This window comes from Protopterus annectens, chromosome 17.part0 (assembly GCF_019279795.1).
Source record: "Protopterus annectens isolate FY-2018-M chromosome 17.part0, PAN1.0, whole genome shotgun sequence".
NCBI lineage: Eukaryota > Metazoa > Chordata > Ceratodontiformes > Protopteridae > Protopterus > Protopterus annectens.
In genome coordinates this window covers 807,963,597-807,980,478 of record NC_056751.1, presented here as the reverse complement: position 1 = coordinate 807,980,478, position 16,882 = coordinate 807,963,597, and the positions used below count along the sequence as shown (strand labels likewise).

The following is a 16,882-nucleotide window of genomic DNA, read 5'->3' as shown; positions in this document are numbered from 1 at the left end:
CTGTAGACACCGTTATTCAGGAGCTGCAGTATGTTAGTGTAGGTAAATGTGAAGTTCAAACTGAGTCACACCAGGTCAGCCAAGGGGGGAAGAGAGAGGGAAATCCAAAGCACCTAGGTTTGAGGTTTGTTTAAGCCATATATACAAAAAATAACTGGAGGAGTGTATCTGATAAAGAAATTGCAGACAAAAACAGAATGTTTAAGTCTCTGGGTGTGCTGATAAAAGTTGCTGTTGTCCAGTTTCTTTACTTACAGAACATTTTGAGTGCAACATGTTACATTGAGCCCAGGGGGTCAGTAAGCTTGCCATTCAAATTCTTGCTTTTATGTTACAGAGTTAGAATCCGTTGTAGCAGTTTGCTAGTGATCCTTCCTACCACATGAAATCAAAATAAGAAGCTGGCATTCTTACAGGGCTACAAATGTTTTGAAAGAGGGTTATTCAGTTCTTGGTGCTTTATGTTTGAAAAAAATGTTTTAACATCTTTCTTTTCAGTGGCTTGGTAGTTTTGCATATGTAGAAGACTTTACATTGGTACAGTTTGCTCTGTATACAACAAAGTCATTATTACAGGTTACCCTAGTCCTGCCCTTGAATTTCCTCTTAGTGTTAGGACTATCGAAGCAGTTCTTCTTGCATGTGAATATATAGAACTGAATCCTTTTCTTTCACAGAGGTATGTGCCTGTTATGGACATGTCTCATGGTAGTTCCCTGGTGTGCTGAATGAAATTTCTGATGCTCTTTTCTCTTTTAAGGATGAAACTAGGTCCTGAACCAGGAATTTTGGAGATGGAATAGCTGCCAGTGAAAATGTTCCATTTGTTTCAGATAACATCATGTATGGCATCTGTTTCCTTGGAAAAAGTTAAAATCCTGCTCTGTTTTATCTTTTCTAAGACTGAGTCCTTGTAGGTGCTTGTTTGCCTGTTGAGCTGACTTCCTGGTAGTTCATAAATTAAGGAGCCATTGTTTATTTTAAGGAGTTTGATTAGCTTTAGTAAGTTATTAAGCAGGGTCTGTTGGTACCCTATGTCAATAAATTGTTTCTGTAGTCAGTTGATATTTTTAAGGAGGGTGTTCAATTCCCCTGAGACTCTGGCCATCCTCATTTCTTGCGATTTAATCTAGTAACACTTAGTGCTCTGTGGATGAATGCTGGTTGCATAAAGTAAGAAGTGTACTCTTGAGGTTCATAGGTTCATAGGTTCATACTAGGCTATCTGCCCTAGGGCATTTATAAGCCTAGCCAGAGTGTGTGTGGCTTTCACCACCCCTTAGGATGAGAATACTATACCCATTAGTTTGCTGTGCCTCTGTCCAGCAGTGATACAGAGATGATTCCCGGGGTAAACCTACGATCTCCCATCCACTCGTCAAGATTTCTCTTGAACAGAGTCAGTGAGGGGCTCTGCCTCACATGGTCTGGGATTCTGTTCCATAGTGTAGGGAGTCTCTGGGTGATGAATCTGTCCCTCCAGCGCATCCTATTTATATCCGTGTTGAGGTTTAAGTCTCTTGCTCTCGTGGCTCTGGTGGATTTGGATTTTTTGAGGTGGAGCATGTCCATTAATTCCGGGTTGGACATGGCCTTGTATGTCAGGCACAGATCACCTCTGAGCAGACGGTATGCGACTGAATAGAGCTGGAGTTTCTTCAGTCGGGCATCGTATGACATATGTTTGAGCCCCTTTATCCTTTTGGTGAGGAACTTTTGGGGTCTTTCCAACTGCTGCAGGTGTCGGGTAAGATACATTCCGAATGGGGCGCTGTACTCAATCATTGGTCTGATAAGTGAAGAGTACAGGGGTACAATGACCTCTCCTGATCTGGATGTGAATCCCTTCATGATCAGGTGGGCAATGTAGAAGGTCTTCCTAACCACTTTGGCAATGTGAGTGTCAAAAGAGAGGTTACTGTCAACTTGGGTCCCCAGGTCCCTGATAACTTCTTCCGTGTTTAATGGATTACCACCTATGTGGTAATTAGGGGTTACCTTGTTTTTCCCAAAGGGTATGACTATACATTTTTTGGCATTTAGCTTAAGGCCATGGCTCTGGCACCAGTTATCCATTTCTATGAGACCTCACTGGAGGATGTCTGTGTCTGATGGAGTGTCAATTATGGTGCCCAGTTTGCAGTCATCTGCAAATTTTGTCAGCCACAATCCCCCTATGTTTGCCTGCACTTCAGAAAAATAAATGCCGAACAAGAGGGGCCCAGGACTGAGCCCTGTGGGACACTGCTCGTGACCGCTTAGAGTCTGACATGGCACCAGCAACTCTAACCCTGTGTGTTCTGTCCTTGAGCTAGTTTGCAACCCATCTTGTGACATATGGGTTTACATCTAAGCTGGTGAGCTTTTCTATGATTCCCGAGTGGGGTATTGTGTCAACGCTTTGCTAGGTCAAGGTAGGCTGTGTGAACTGCCTTACCCTCATCAATGGCCTTAGTGACTGTTTCGAAAAAGTCGACCAAGTTCAAGAGGCAGGATCTGCCCTTGACAAAGCCAAATTGGGTAGGATCTAGTGTCTGTAGGTCCCCAATGTCTTTATTTATGAGTTCCATTATGATCCTCGCCATAGCTTTGCAGACAAGGCTCGTCAAGCTTATGGGGCGGTAATTTCCAGGGTCCGTAGAAGCACCGCCTTTGTGGAGTGGGACCACAGTTGCCGTACACCATTCTTTGGGTACGTATCCTGTAGTAAGGCTAAGATTAAACAGCAGCCTTATGTGTGGGTTTAGTCCCTCATTGAGTTTGTGTAGCACACAGCCGGGGACACCGTCCGGTCCCATTGATGCTGTGTTTTTTGCTTTAGAGAGAGCAGCTCTCACCTGGGCATCTGAGATGTTTGGAAGGCTAGACTCTGGTGGGATAGATATTTCTCCTTTGGGGAGGGAGGAGAAATTTGCACTGAACCTGTCTGCCAGTATGTTGGCAATGTCTGTGGGTTCAGTGATTTTTTTATCATTTTGGACTAATTCTGAGCATATCTGGGAGTTTCCACCCAGGTTTCTAACATAGCTAAAGAAGGCCTTATGACTGTCTTTTGCGTCATTAGCGATTTTTCTCTCAAAGTTGGCCTTGGATGATTTTATGAGTGATCGTAGTTTTTTGCTAGTATTGATCAGAGATGCCTTCCCTTTTAGGGATTTTGCTCTGTCATGTAGTAGCTTTCTCCTCTTGTTGTAGAGTTTGTTTATGGCTGGGGTCCACCAGACCGGGCGCCTGCCTTTGGTGGAAAGGGTCTTGATTTTATTAGGGATTGTTTGATCCATACTTTCCTGGAGGTGCTCGTAGAAGGCATTTGTAAGGGTTTCAGCAGCGTGGGTTGTGGTTTCCACTGGCTTGGGGGCCTTGAAGGATACCACTCCAGTCTTAAGAAGTGTGAAGTTTGCTTTTGAGAAGTTCTTCACTGTGGTCTTTTTTGCTGGGGGTGGGGGCGGGATGTGGATCTCCAGTGAGATTAATTTATGGTCTGATCTCACCAATGAGGGATATACTTCCGGTGTGGAGCATTTTGTCCCCATGTTTGTGATGATCAGGTCTAGTATATTTTCTCCTCTTGTGGGAATGGTGACTAGTTGTTCCATAGCATTTGAGTTTATGAACTCAAGGAACCTTTGGGCTAGGGTGTTGGGGCTTGAGTAATGTTCCCAGTCTATGTTTGGGTAGTTGAAGTCACCCAATATGATGGTGTTTGGAGAGACATTCATACTCTCCAGTGTCTTCAGGAAGGCTGTGTGGGTTTCCTGAGTTTGAGAAGGTGGTCTGTAGCATGTTACAAACTGTATGGCAGTTTTACCTATGGTTAATTGCACCTGGATGGTCTCCGATGCTTCGTGCATTGCCACTAACCTGGAGGTGTGGGTATCCTTTATGAATATGGATACTCCCCCTCCTTTTGTGGTTTGGTCCGGATTTTGGGGCCGGAACGCATGATATGAGGTATAACCTGATAGTGCTGGGGTGCTCTCAGGAGCCTTGAACCAGGTTTCAGTCACAGCACAGACATCGATGTTCTCCATACTGAGGAGGGCTTCGAGGGCATGCATCTTGAGGTTTAGACTTCTGGCATTGAGCAGTATTACCCTTAGTTTTTCTCCATTTTTGTTTTCTAGGGTGGTAGGTTTATCATTTGAGCCTTGCCTAAAAAAGGCACTATGGGGGTGGCAAGAGCCTTTGCCAATATCCAGAAGCCCAGGGGTGACAGGTGCAAGCCGTCCCTTGCGAAGCAGCGTGGCTTGTCAAGCATGTCATCCCAGGCAGACAGACATTGGATCCCCTTAGAATGACACCAGTAATTAAGCCAGTTATTAAACTCACTTTCCCACTGTGAAAAAGCCACAGCCTACACAGGTTTTTCTGTATGTCATCTACCAGTCTGCCATAACTGTCTCTCTTCTGAATGGGGAGATCCAAGAATTCTACTTTATTCATGCTGTGTTGTACTGTCAAATGTAGGAAGTTTGTGGACCTTTCTGTATAATCTAGGAACCATCCAAGGTTCTGTATTGAGTCTTTCCAACAAATAAAAGTGTCATCCATGTAGAGGTGGTAGCAGCAGCCAGTCATGCTATGGAATTCTGAGTTGTAGGCTGTGGCTTTTTCACAGTGGGAAAGTGCAATGTTAGCCAGGCTAAAGGCCATGGCAGCCTCCATGGCTGTTTCTTTTGTCTGTTTGTAAGCTTTGTTAAATGTAAAATAATTGTTTCTAAGTAGGAAATCCAAAATCATCTCCATCAATGTGATTTCCTCTTTTTTGAGGTTGGAGTAATTGCTGAGTACTTTTTTCATGGCTTGGGTATAGTACTCTTGAGGAAGTACCATATAAAGTGACACAATGTCAGTTGTAATGAGAATCATATGTCTGTCAGTGTTAATATCTTTGATTTTCCTTAGGAAGTCAAGGATGTCCAGGATGAAGGATGGAGTTGTTTGTGTTAGGTTTTTGAATTTGTGCTCCAAGTAAATAGAAACCGGTTGCTGTTGTCAGCACCTGTTAGTACTGGTCAGTATGGTATATCTCCGAGTTTTTTGTTGGGCTTGGGGGATGCCAAAAATTGGGGCATCTGAGGAAACATCTTCTTCTTCTTCTTTCGACTTTTCCTAGTTAGAGGTCGCCACAGTGGATCACCTGTCAGCTCATGATTGGCAGTGGAGTTTTACGGTGTCAAGTTGCCAGCCCAGTGCCCAGCCTTCCACAGAAGGCACGCACATGCATGCACTCATGCCTAGGGCCAATTTAGAGTGTCTAGTCCACCTACAGCATGTCTTTGGGATGTGGGAGGAAAACGGAGCACCCGGAGGAAGCCCACACGACCACAGGGAGGACATGCAGACTCTGCACAGAAGGCACCCCAACCAAGGATTGAACCAGAGAACCTCTTACTGTGAGGCAGCAATGCTAACCGCTGCATCACCGTGGCGCATCTTAGGAAAGATAACTATCAGAAATTCAAAGACCTTTTTTTTCCTAGCAATTTCTCCTTGTGTAAGGTTTTCAGTATGGTGTCAAGTTTTTCGTTCCTCATTAATACAATTCATGTCTTTGTGTTTGTAAAACATAATATTTTTAACCATTGTTTCTATGTGACTATGTAAGCCTCAGTGTCTGTAATAAAGATTCCTCCCCTTTTATCTACTTACACAATTCTTCTGTTATTACCATTACTCAGACTTCTTAATGAAATAATATTTGCCTTTTGTGAAATTATAAAAGCTTCTTTTTGCAAGGTTTTTTAAGATTTCTTTGATACTGCCTTCACATTTCTCCCCAAATGCCCAGATAAAGGAGAGCATTGGTGGGCAGAAGGTACTTAGTTCATAGGTTCATAGGTTCATACTAGGCTATCTGCCCTAGGGCATTTATAAGCCTAGCCAGAATGTGTTTGCTTTCGCCACCCATTTTAAATTTATTTTGCTATGCCCTTTTTTGAGGTTAGTATACTGTGCCTCTGTCTAACAGTGACACAGAAGTGATACCCGGGGTAAACCTACGATCTCCCATCCACTCATCAAGATTCCTCTTGAAGAGAGTCAATGAGGGACTCTGCCTAACCTGGACTGGGATTTTATTCCAGAGTGAAGGGAGCCTCTGGGTTATGAATCTGTCCCTCCAGCATGTCCTATTTATTTCAGTGCTGAGGTTCAAGTCTCTCGAGCGAGTAGCTCGATGGGATTTGGATTTTCTGAGGTGCAGCATGTCCATTAATTCCGGGTTGGACATGGCTTTATACGTCAGGCACAGATCGCCTCTGAACAGGCGGTATGCCACTGAGTAGAGCTGGAGTTTCTTTAACCGGCAGCATATGGCATCTGTTTGAGCCCTTTGATCCTCTTGGTGAGGTACTTTTGGGGTCTTTCCAGTTGCTGCAGGTGTCTGGTAAGGTACATCCAAAAGGGGCATTGTACTCAATTATGGGCCTGATGAGGGATGAGTAAAGAGGCATGATGACCTCCCCTGATCTAGATGTGAATCCCTTCATGATTAGGTGGGCTATATAAAATGTTTTTCTAACCACTTTGGCCACGTGGTTGTCAAATGAGAGATTGCTATCAACTTGGGTCCCCAGGTCCCTAATTACTTCTTCTGTACTTAATGGATTACCACCTATGTGGTAATTTGTGGGCACTTTGTTTTGCCAAAGGGGATGACTATACACTTTTTGGCATTTAGCTTGAGGCCATGGCTCTGGCACCAGTTGTCTGTTTCTATGAGGCCCTTTTGGAGGATGCTTGTGTCGGCTGGAGAGTCGATTATGGCGCCCAGTTTGCAGTCATCTGCGAACTTGGTCAGCCACAGTCCTTCCGTGTTGGCCTGTACCTCCGAGAAATATATACCGAACAAGAGTGGTCCCAGGACTGAGCCTTGTGGGACACCACTTGTAACTGGTTTGGAGTCTGACATGGCTCCAGCAATTCTAACCATGTGGGTTCTGTCCTTGAGCCAGTTTGCAATCCATCTAGTGACATAGGGGTTTATATTTAAGCTGGTGAGCTTATCTATAATGCCCGAGTGGGGTATTGTATCGAAGGCTTTTGCGAGGTCCAGGTAGGCTGTGTGGACCACCTTCCCTCGTCAATGGCCTTGGTGACTGTTTCAAAGAAATCAACCAGGTTTAAGAGGCAGGATCTGCCCTTAACAAAGCCGAACTGGGTAGGATCCAGTGTTTGTAGGTCCCCAATATCTTTATTTATGAGGTCCATGATGATCCTTTCCATAGCTTTGCAGACCAAGCTAGTCAGGCTTATGGGGCGATAGTTTCCAGGATCCGTTGAGGCACCACCTTTATGGAGAGGGACCACTGTTGCTGTATGCCACTCTTTGGGCACATATCCTGTAGTAAGGCTGAGATTGAACAGTAGTTTTATGTTTGGGTTTAGCTCTTCTTGGAGTTCATGTAGGACGAGCCCGGGACACCATCTGGTCCCATTGATGCTGTGTTTTTGCTTTGGAGAGGGCGGCTCTTACCTGAGCATCTGAGATGTCAGGGGCAGCACTCTGCTGGGATAGATATTTGCCCTTTGGTGGGAGAAGTTTGCGCTGAACCTGTCAGCTAGGATGTTGGCAATGTCTGTGGGTTCGGTGTATTTTTGTCATTTTGGACTAATTCTGAGCATATCTGGGAATTACCACCCAGGTTCCTAACATAACTAAAGAAAGCCTTGTGATTATCCTTAGTGTCCTGTGCAATTTTCTCTCGAAGCTGGCCTTAGACAATTTTATGTGTGCCCGTAGTTTTTTGCTAATACTGATCAGTGATGCCTTCCCTTTTTGGGATTTTGCTCTATCATTTAGTAGCTTCCTCCTTCTATTGTATAGTTTGTTTATGGCTGGGGTCCACCAGACAGGACGTCTGCCTTTGGAGGATTGGGTCTTGGTTTTATTTGGGATCGCATGATCCATGCATTCCTGAAGGTGTTCATAGAATGCGTTTATAAAGGATTCTGCTGTCTGGGCCGTATTTTCCACAGGCCTGGGGGCTTTGAAGGATTCCACCTCAGTTTTGAGGAATGTGAAATTTGCTTTAGAGAAGTTTTTCACTGTGGTTTTCTGGGCAGGGGGTGGGGTCGGGATGTGAATATCCAGTGAGATTAGTTTATGGTCTGATCTTACCAGTGAGGGATACACTTCTGGTCTGGAGCATTGAGTCCCCATGTTGTTGATGATCAGGTCCAGTATGTTTTCCCCTCTTGTGGGAGTGGTAAAAAGTTGTTCCATAGCATTTGAGTTTATAAATTCTAGGAACCTTTGGGCTAGGGTGTTGGAGCTAGAGTAAAGCTCCCAGTCTATGTTTGGGTAGTTGAAGTCGCTTGTTTTTTTTTTTTACCATTTGGTGCCATCTCTGTTTGTAAAGTCTTACAGAATAAAATCACATCCCTAGCCAAGGATAATCATAAAGCATTCTTTAACTGTGTCTGAAGTCTAAAAGGGAATGCCCTGCTATGAGCTGAATTGGTTGTAGATGGGATCAGTCATACTACACTGGAAGATATTGAAAACCTGCTAGCTGACAGATTCAGAGCAAACATCACCCCCCTATCCCCACTTACCATATCCCAAAGGATACCTAACACCAGTCCTCTGCCTAGTATCTCTAGAGAACAGGTCATCTCTGTGCTCACCAAGGCCAAAAACATGGCCTCAATGGGACCAGATAATATCCCAGGTTGTTTACTAAACAATTTAGCTTGGGAACTGGCTATTTTCCTGCGAAATGGAGAACAGCAACAGTAATTTCCCTGCACAAAGGGGGGCCATCAACTGCCCCTGGGAACTACAGACCCATAAGTCTAACCAGCCTTATCTACAAGGCCATAGAAAGAATTATTATGGACCTTATCAACAAGGACATAGGCAACCTCTAACTACTAGACCCAACCCAGTTTGGCTTTGTTAATGGTAGATCATGCTTATTAAATCTGGAAGACTTCCTTTAGAATGTCACCAAAGGCATGGATGAAGGTGAGACAGTGCACACACCCTATCTCGACCTTGCCAAAGCTTTTGACACAATCCCCCACTTTGGCATCATTGATAAACTTTCCCAGGTGGGGATTAACCCTTATGTTACTAGATGGGCAGCCAATTGGCTCACCGACAGAAAACACTCTGTCAAAACTGGTGATTTCACCCTCCCAGAAGACCCGTCAGAGTAGAGTACCACAGGACTCTGTGCTGGGTCCCTAACTGTTTTGTATCTATTATTCAGAAATCCAGGCTTAACTAGACGGCATCTGGCTTACCAAGTTTGCTGATGATTGCAAACTGGGAGCAATCAATGGGTCCTCAATATTGTCATCATATTACAAGATGAGTTAACACGAATGATTGGTATCAAAGCCCTTTTCTAAAACTAAATGTACAAAATGCATTATTTTTCCCTTTGGCAAAATGGAATTCCCTACAAATTACAATATTGACAGCACCCCCTTAAGTTCTAATCCAGTGGTGTGAGACTTGGGAGCACATGTTGATAATAATCTGAACTTTGACCACCAAGTTTCCACAGTGGTAAGAAAAGACTTCTATGTAGCACACCTCATAAGCAAGGGCATAGTGGGGGTCAAGGGATGTTATAACTCCACTGTACTCAACCCTCATCAGTTCACTAATAGAGTATAAAGCACCCATTTACATGCACCTCACCAGACACCTGCAGCAGCTGGAGAGACCTCAGAGGTTTCTCACTAAGAAAATACAAGGACTCTAAGCCATGACCTATATGGACAGGTTTAAAGCCCTGTCACTTTAATCTGTATCTTATAGGCTGCTGAGAGGCAACTTGTGCCTGGCCTATAGGGCAATCTCTGACCCTGCCCTAATGGAAATGTTGTACATATGCAAGTGAAGTGGCACAAGAGTCACAAACCCTAGGGATCTCAGCCTAGCCTGAGACATTAACATAATATGCTAGAGAGACAGAGATGTCTCCTAGAGACTGACAATTCTCTGGAATAGACTTCGTATTCACATAAAATAGAGCTCCTCACTGTCCCTATTCAGGTGCAACCTAGATAGTTGGATGGGAGACCACAAATTTACTTCGGGGCAACACCCATGTCCCTCATGGACAGGGGTAGCTGCTGTTGATTAAAGACCTGCCCTGTTCTTAAATTTGTTCGGTGAACTACCCAAAGGGAACAAATGGGTATACTTGGGATTAACATGGCTAGGCTTGTAAAGGTTCTGTGGATGCTAGCCTAGTAACATCCTATGAACCTATGGACTTTATTGTCTGCAAAATGTATATTTAGATTCAATTTCTTGCAAAACAGCTTTAAAACAATAATGGGTGCCATTAGGGTGCTTCTGCATTGAGGTATTAATGTTGTTCCTTTGCTGAGTATGTCCTCCTCAATTGTTGTTAGTGGTGTGCTTGACAGGTTCTATATTTTGAGCTTGTTTTGTTGGGAAGTGGGCCATGTGTCCCTTGTAAGCTTTTGCTTCTTCTTGTTCTTTGTTCCCATTTTGGTGTTTGGATGTTTCTGGTAGGGTTGTTTTCCAAGTGTGTGTTGCTGCTTTAGGCTCTGTCCCTTCTTTGTGCCTCAGCAGTGGTGGTGGTGGTGATGATAATTTGGATAATGGAGTCCTTCTGAGACTACTGTGTTGCCTCTTCATTTGTGTTATGGTAAACATAGAGGAGACTTGATTTTGGGCATGTCCGTGTGGGATTTCTTGTCTAGCAGAGTGTTTTTCTGACCCTTTGAAAATCCTACTTATTTAGAAATGTGATGTCAGATGTTCTTTCAGTGGTCTGGGCCTCATCCTCTGTATCTTCCTTTTATGTGTAGTTATCCATTTCATTGGTCTCTTTGTTAGGGTAATTCATCTTGTGTATGTGCTTAGCATGTCCTGCTCCTTCCCTGCTAGTCCCTCTACCTTCAGCTGGATTCAAAGTAGCTACCTTTTGTAATGCATAGTCAATGGCCTCTCTCTATCTCTCTCTCTCTCTCTCCCTTGAGGTTTTTCTACTTCTTGTTTTTAACCATCAGCTCATGTTTATTGCTTGTTCGTATGATTATTTCTAGATCTATGGAAGTTTTATCCAATGTCCCTATTTTACTCTCTATGGATGAGAATTGCTCCTGATAGGTAATTATTGCTTCTATTGTTTTCTAGTAGGATCTCAATTCATTTTAGACTTTTTATCTCCAGGGTGCTGGCCCATTTTTCTTCAAGTCTTTGGTCTGTATTATTCCAGTCAGAGTTTTGGAGATCTTCAGGCTTCTAGCCCAGTCACACTTCCCATATAAATTAAGATGATTTGTCCACACAAATTGCAATATATTATCACCCTTCCTTAGAAACCACCAATCAGCAGACCCTGATGTATCCTAGCCTTACATTACCCCTTTCATAGAACAATACACCCATCTCTTTTTCCAGATTATATTTACTTTGTGTAAGACAACTATTTTCTCTTCAACATAAATAAAGATACTTCTCTTACACTATTCAAACATAATCTGGTTAGGCAACAGTAAATTCACACCTAGTTTGGCACCCTTGTCCCTCATAGATAGGGTCAACATGTGAATGTTCTTCTTGTCTCAGAGTTATTCATACTTACAATATAAGGGTTAAAAACTTCATAGGAATGTAAGGCTAGGATTCTAAAGATCCTCACAGGTCAATAGCTTGGAAAACACCTATGAACCTGTATATAAAAGCCTAGAAAATGCACTGTTGAGAAAGATTCTATAGATCAGAGGAAGCCCAAGTGAGCCGGATGAATGCACTCATCTTGTGCCTACTTGGATGTTTTTACTGTTGGACTAAAGCTTTTCATGGATCAAGAATAAATGAGCCTGTGGAAATTATTTTGACAAAAGGTACTGAATTACTTTAACTTCTACAAACTGTTCTTAACGGAGTGATTTTCCTGGTACTTGTGTATTGCCTCTGAATTAAGATTCCTTTTGAGATGTGTTTGTTGTTCTCCAAATACACTTGGTTGGGATTCCTACTGCCACTTACCAGATGGATAGTGTATTCCATTGTGTTACACAGTAATTAATATCACATTTTAGATAAACCCTTGCTCCCTGATGTCCAAGTTACCATTCTTGAAATATTAGCATTAATATGCAAATATTGTATTATTCATGAGAGAACAAAGCTGAATAGCCCACGACAAGACCATGTTACCCACCTTTTTTCTGTATTCCACAAATATACTCAGTAGGAAATGTGAACATATTAAGAAATACACAAAAATGCTTACTGAGACTTTATCAAAACCATCTTCATAGATTTATAGTTCAGAGAAAAGCACTAAGCTATTAGTCTATATACCATTATAGGCCCAGCCAATAAACCGCATTCAAAAGTTCCTTCCAGCCTCATGGAAGGAAGGCAAGATGGACTGTGGGCGAATGTGATGTCAACTATCAAATTATATAGGATTATCTTAAAGGTGGTAATGGTGTTATGCTGCTTGAGAGACTGGAAGTGTGTGGGATAGGCCTCTGTCACGCCAACCTCTCTTTTTTTTTTATCTGCTGATGAAGGTTGGATCTTTTGATACAATGGAGAAGTGTATAAGAAATGAAATATAGAGAGAGGGTGGCCAGTCTGTCCAGATAACCGAGAGTGTTTAGGCAATTGGTTCTTTTAGTCAGGAAAAGAAAAGCTTAGACAAACATATGCCAAAATGAGCATTATGTTCAATAATGAGCCTAATGAAATATGAATAAAAGAGGCTATAAGAATTCTTCAGATCATTGAGCAGATAACTTTGGAAATTAGATGAGCAAGATAGAAGGTTTTCTAATCTATCACTGAAACACGATGGTAAAAAATAATAGACGAGCCTGCCTTGATCACTTATGACAGTGTCTAATAGGAAGGCAAAAACAGGAAAAAGTTGTGCTTAAGCATCTGAATAAGAACTTCAGATAGTTGTCACCTCTTTTTTTTAGGGTAACCTTATTTAGCATCCTTGATAAATATATGTATATTACAAGACTCATGACCAAAGGCAATAATCTTAGATGGATTGTTTCTGTAGTGAACATTATCAGTGAAAAAAAAAAAAAACAACTTGCCCAAAAGTCACTTGAATGCTGTGGTACTGAAACTAATAGCTAGTGTCACAGTTCCTTCCAAAATAAATTCACAGGTATGATCATAGAGGACAAACAAGAGTTTTTAATCTTATCCAGACCTTTACTGGAATTCTGAAGCTATGAAAGTAAGCATTTTTTTAAGTTACAAACTGTGAACAAACTCTTGTTTGCCAAGTGCCCATTTAGTTGTTGCATATGGTCCTTGTAGCTATTCATTTCAGTGTTCAATAAAAAAGTAAATAAAATTTTGAAAGCCTGCCCAGATTTTATTATATTACGAGAGAGGGAAAACAGTACAGGAATAAGGGTATCTGCATTTGGGTGTCTGTGCTAATACTAGCTTAATTGTACCACACTGGTGATATAAAGTTCATATGAACCAATAGAAGCAGATTGTGTTTTATTTACTTGGCTATTCAATACTGGATAGTTCCAATTGGCTGCAGGCAGTCACATGGTGTTTGTTTAGCCAGACAGTTGGCCCAGGGAGTAAACAGAAACTGGCATCAGAGAAACAATGTATGCCAGGCCAAGCAAAGTCTTGTTTTAAAATAAACACATTAAAAAACAAAACAAAGTAAAGGCATAAAGTGTAGTTGCTATAGACCCAATGCCAATAAGCAACAGTTAACTAAATGTAACAGGGAGGCAGGTGCTTAGTTAATAAGGAAGATGAACAGGGATAGTAGATTGATTTCATGTACAATTTTTCTTTACTTTTTAAAGACAGACATGCCACATGTAAATCTATACAGAGTGCAAGCATACATTGAGCTCCTTATGAGGTTCATGCGTATACTTTTTTTTTTGGAGCTGCAAAGTTGTAGAGTGTGCACATCTCAGGGCCATGGGGAACCCAGTCTTCATGATGAATATGCAGGATGTAAGTCAACTAAATTTTTGGATAAGTGTACTCCTGTGGGATGCAGTGAGTTAATAGCATAACCTGATTAACTGTTATGGGGCTTGCATTTGCATTCCTGCATTGCTGACATGATGCAAAGTATGGGCATAACTGCCTAGTCCTCACTTTTTGTCAAACGTTGTGAATGAAAAATAAACTGTGTCTATTAGTTTTCTCAAACTTATCTTTGTGTGTTTTATTTACAGATGGCATCTACACCCTTGTCTCAAAATATGGGACTGAGTACCAGACCTACTGTGATATGACTAGCAATGGAGGAGGGTGGACATTAGTAGCAAGTATCCATGAGAACAACATGTATGGAAAGTGCACCTATGGTGACCGCTGGTCAAGCACACAAGGCAGCAATCCTAATCGACCAGAAGGAGATGGAAACTGGGGAAATTATAATACTTTTGGAACTGCAGAAGCGGCAACTAGTGATGACTACAAGGTAGAATGATAATTACTTTCATATAAATAGGAGCATTGGAGTATTTCTATTTTAGTATAAATAAATGCAGGTTTTATTTATAACGTGTAATACTTGACATATGACTGTGTATGACTATTCAATAGTTTTGACACAGAAGATAAAATTATCTTCTGTGTCTGCCATTATCTGCCATTTTTTTCTCACTTATGTCTTCATTTCTTCTCCCATATCCTAAATGGTTTATCCCATGCACTTGTCACCTCAAATTATCTATGGTATGATCCCAGTTATTCTCATTTGGGGTAATATATAATTACTGACCCTGAGATAGGTATGATCAATCTCTAACCAAATGGGATAGATTAATTCAAGCACAAAAAAGGGAAATTGGCCAGGCTTAAAATGGCCTGCAAGGACCAGTATTGGTCTCCAGTCCCCTGTCTTTTTTGGTACTAAAAAGAATCTTGAGTAAGTTCCGGATCCTAGTTGGTCTGCGAGGACTTCCTGAATGGCTCTTTTTTTCTAGCAGTTTTGAGACCTGAATGACTGCTTGATCCCTTAGATTGGGTGGGACATCTGGGATGGACTTTCTTGACTCTAGAGGGGTTTGATGGAAGGGAATTTTGTAACCTCCAGATATGATAGATAGTACCCATCTGTCTCTTGTTATATATTGCCAGACTTTTGGATACAGCTAAAGTCTTCCCCTGACTGCCTCCAGAGATGAGCAGTCGGGAAACCTGTCAGGGATGCTGGAAGGGTTTGGCAGAGAAAGTTTCTCTGTCACCCTGATTTTGCAGCCCCCCTCTGCCATGAGGGTGGTGTCTGCCATTGTTGTTGTTTCCCCCTCTGCCCCTGGGGGAAAAATCACGACGTGTGTCAGGCAAGGGTCCCTGGGATTTTCGAAACCACATCTTTCCACCCCTCTGACCTTTGGGATAAGGTCTATTAGGAGTGGAAAAATGGACTCCCATGGCAGAGAGATTCTTGCCTTCCTGCTCACACCTGGTAAGCGTGTCTTTCACCTGAGGCCCAAAAAGCAAGGAGCCATCAAAGGAAGTATTTGTGAAGGACGCTCAAAAGGGTTCTGCAAATTGACACAGTCACAGCCAAGCATGTCTCCTGAGAGCCACTCCTGTACCTGTGGCTCTGCTCGCTCCATCGGCTGCATAGGAAATGAGCCTCATGCAGACGTTGACTATTGAGTTGAGTCACAAGCTGGGAAGCTATTTTGGCTGATGCTCCCTCAGCTGTAGGATCTTGTAGGGTATCTCCAAGCTCTTTTAGGAGATCCCTTTGAAGTCATGTAAAATGAGAGAGATAATTCAGGGACCTTATGGAGAAGGTCGCAGAGGAAAACATTTGCTTCCCATATCTGTCCATCGTCCTAGAGTATTTGTTTGGTGAATGGATAGATGAAGAAGTTTCTGCTAACTCTTTCTTGGTGGCTGCTGCTACCACCATGGCATCAACTGGCACACCTTTAGTGAGAAATTGTTTGCCCTGGGAAGCTGTTACAAATTTATTTGGTCTCCTCGGAGTAGGTTCCACAGAATCTGGAGCTGACCAAGCCTTTCGAGCCACTGCAGACATGAGTGGATCGAAAGGTGGAGACACCCAGGAGGTGGAGGGTCGGGAACCGAATGCCTTCAGGTATACAGACTCATCCTTGGTAGGGGCTAGGGAAGACCAGCCACCCCTCTGCCTAAGCATTTCAAGGATGTCCAAAAAGGAAACATCTTCTGAGGGGGACCTGGGGGACCCTTCTGATTCATCCAGGTCTGTATCTGAGGTGACAGACTCAGGGGAGTCTAGGTGCTTCCTCTTGCACTTCTTCTTCTGGGGAGGCTCCTCTGAGTAATCAGGGGAGACCTTGGAAGAAGAGGGGTCACCCAATGGGGTGTCCTGGGGCATAGGCTCCCTACGCTTCTGGGCCGGAGGAGGAGCAGAGGTTGGCACAGGCACCACAAGGGATGGAACTGATGGGGCTGATAGTAGGGCTGTTTCAGGGGACAGCACACTCCACATGACCTCGAAGGCATCCCGACCCCAAGGGAAAGAAGGCTCCAGCTCCGAAGAGACAGGAGTCCTTCTCTGCATTGAGGGTGATGGCTCCGAGGCCGATATGGGAGCTGAGCTCACCTGCGCCGAAGCTCCGAGAGGGAGAGTGGGGTCGGACAAGGGTCCAGTGCCACTTCCCCCTTTGGAGCCGATGAGAGAGCTTTGGCGCCCAAATCCCTTGATGGACGGAACAATCGAGGTGATCAGAGCAGATGTCGGAACCGAAGAGGAGGTGATTGGCATGGTCAGTCCTACTTTCAGTGCATCCATGGTCTCCGGCTCCGAACTAAGTGTAGTCAGAGGAGGAATGGAGATAGAGGAGGATGGAGCTGCAACCTGCTGAGGTGGGCTGGAAAGTAATTTTGCAAGGGCCTGTAATTTAAGCAACCTGCTGACTACTCTCT

At 43.1% G+C, this 16,882-nt stretch overlaps 1 protein-coding gene across 3 annotated transcripts in view; it reads left to right on the top strand.

The window, feature by feature from the left end:
• The window catches only part of LOC122791789 (intelectin-1a-like), a 574,372-nt gene that overhangs the window by 283,133 nt on the left and 274,357 nt on the right, over positions 1-16,882 (top strand). For all 3 annotated transcript variants that reach the window (XM_044059726.1, XM_044059727.1, XM_044059725.1), the window contains exon 4: positions 14,188-14,435. In XM_044059726.1, coding sequence (XP_043915661.1) covers positions 14,188-14,435 — 248 coding nt within the window. The remainder of the gene's footprint in view (positions 1-14,187; positions 14,436-16,882) is intronic.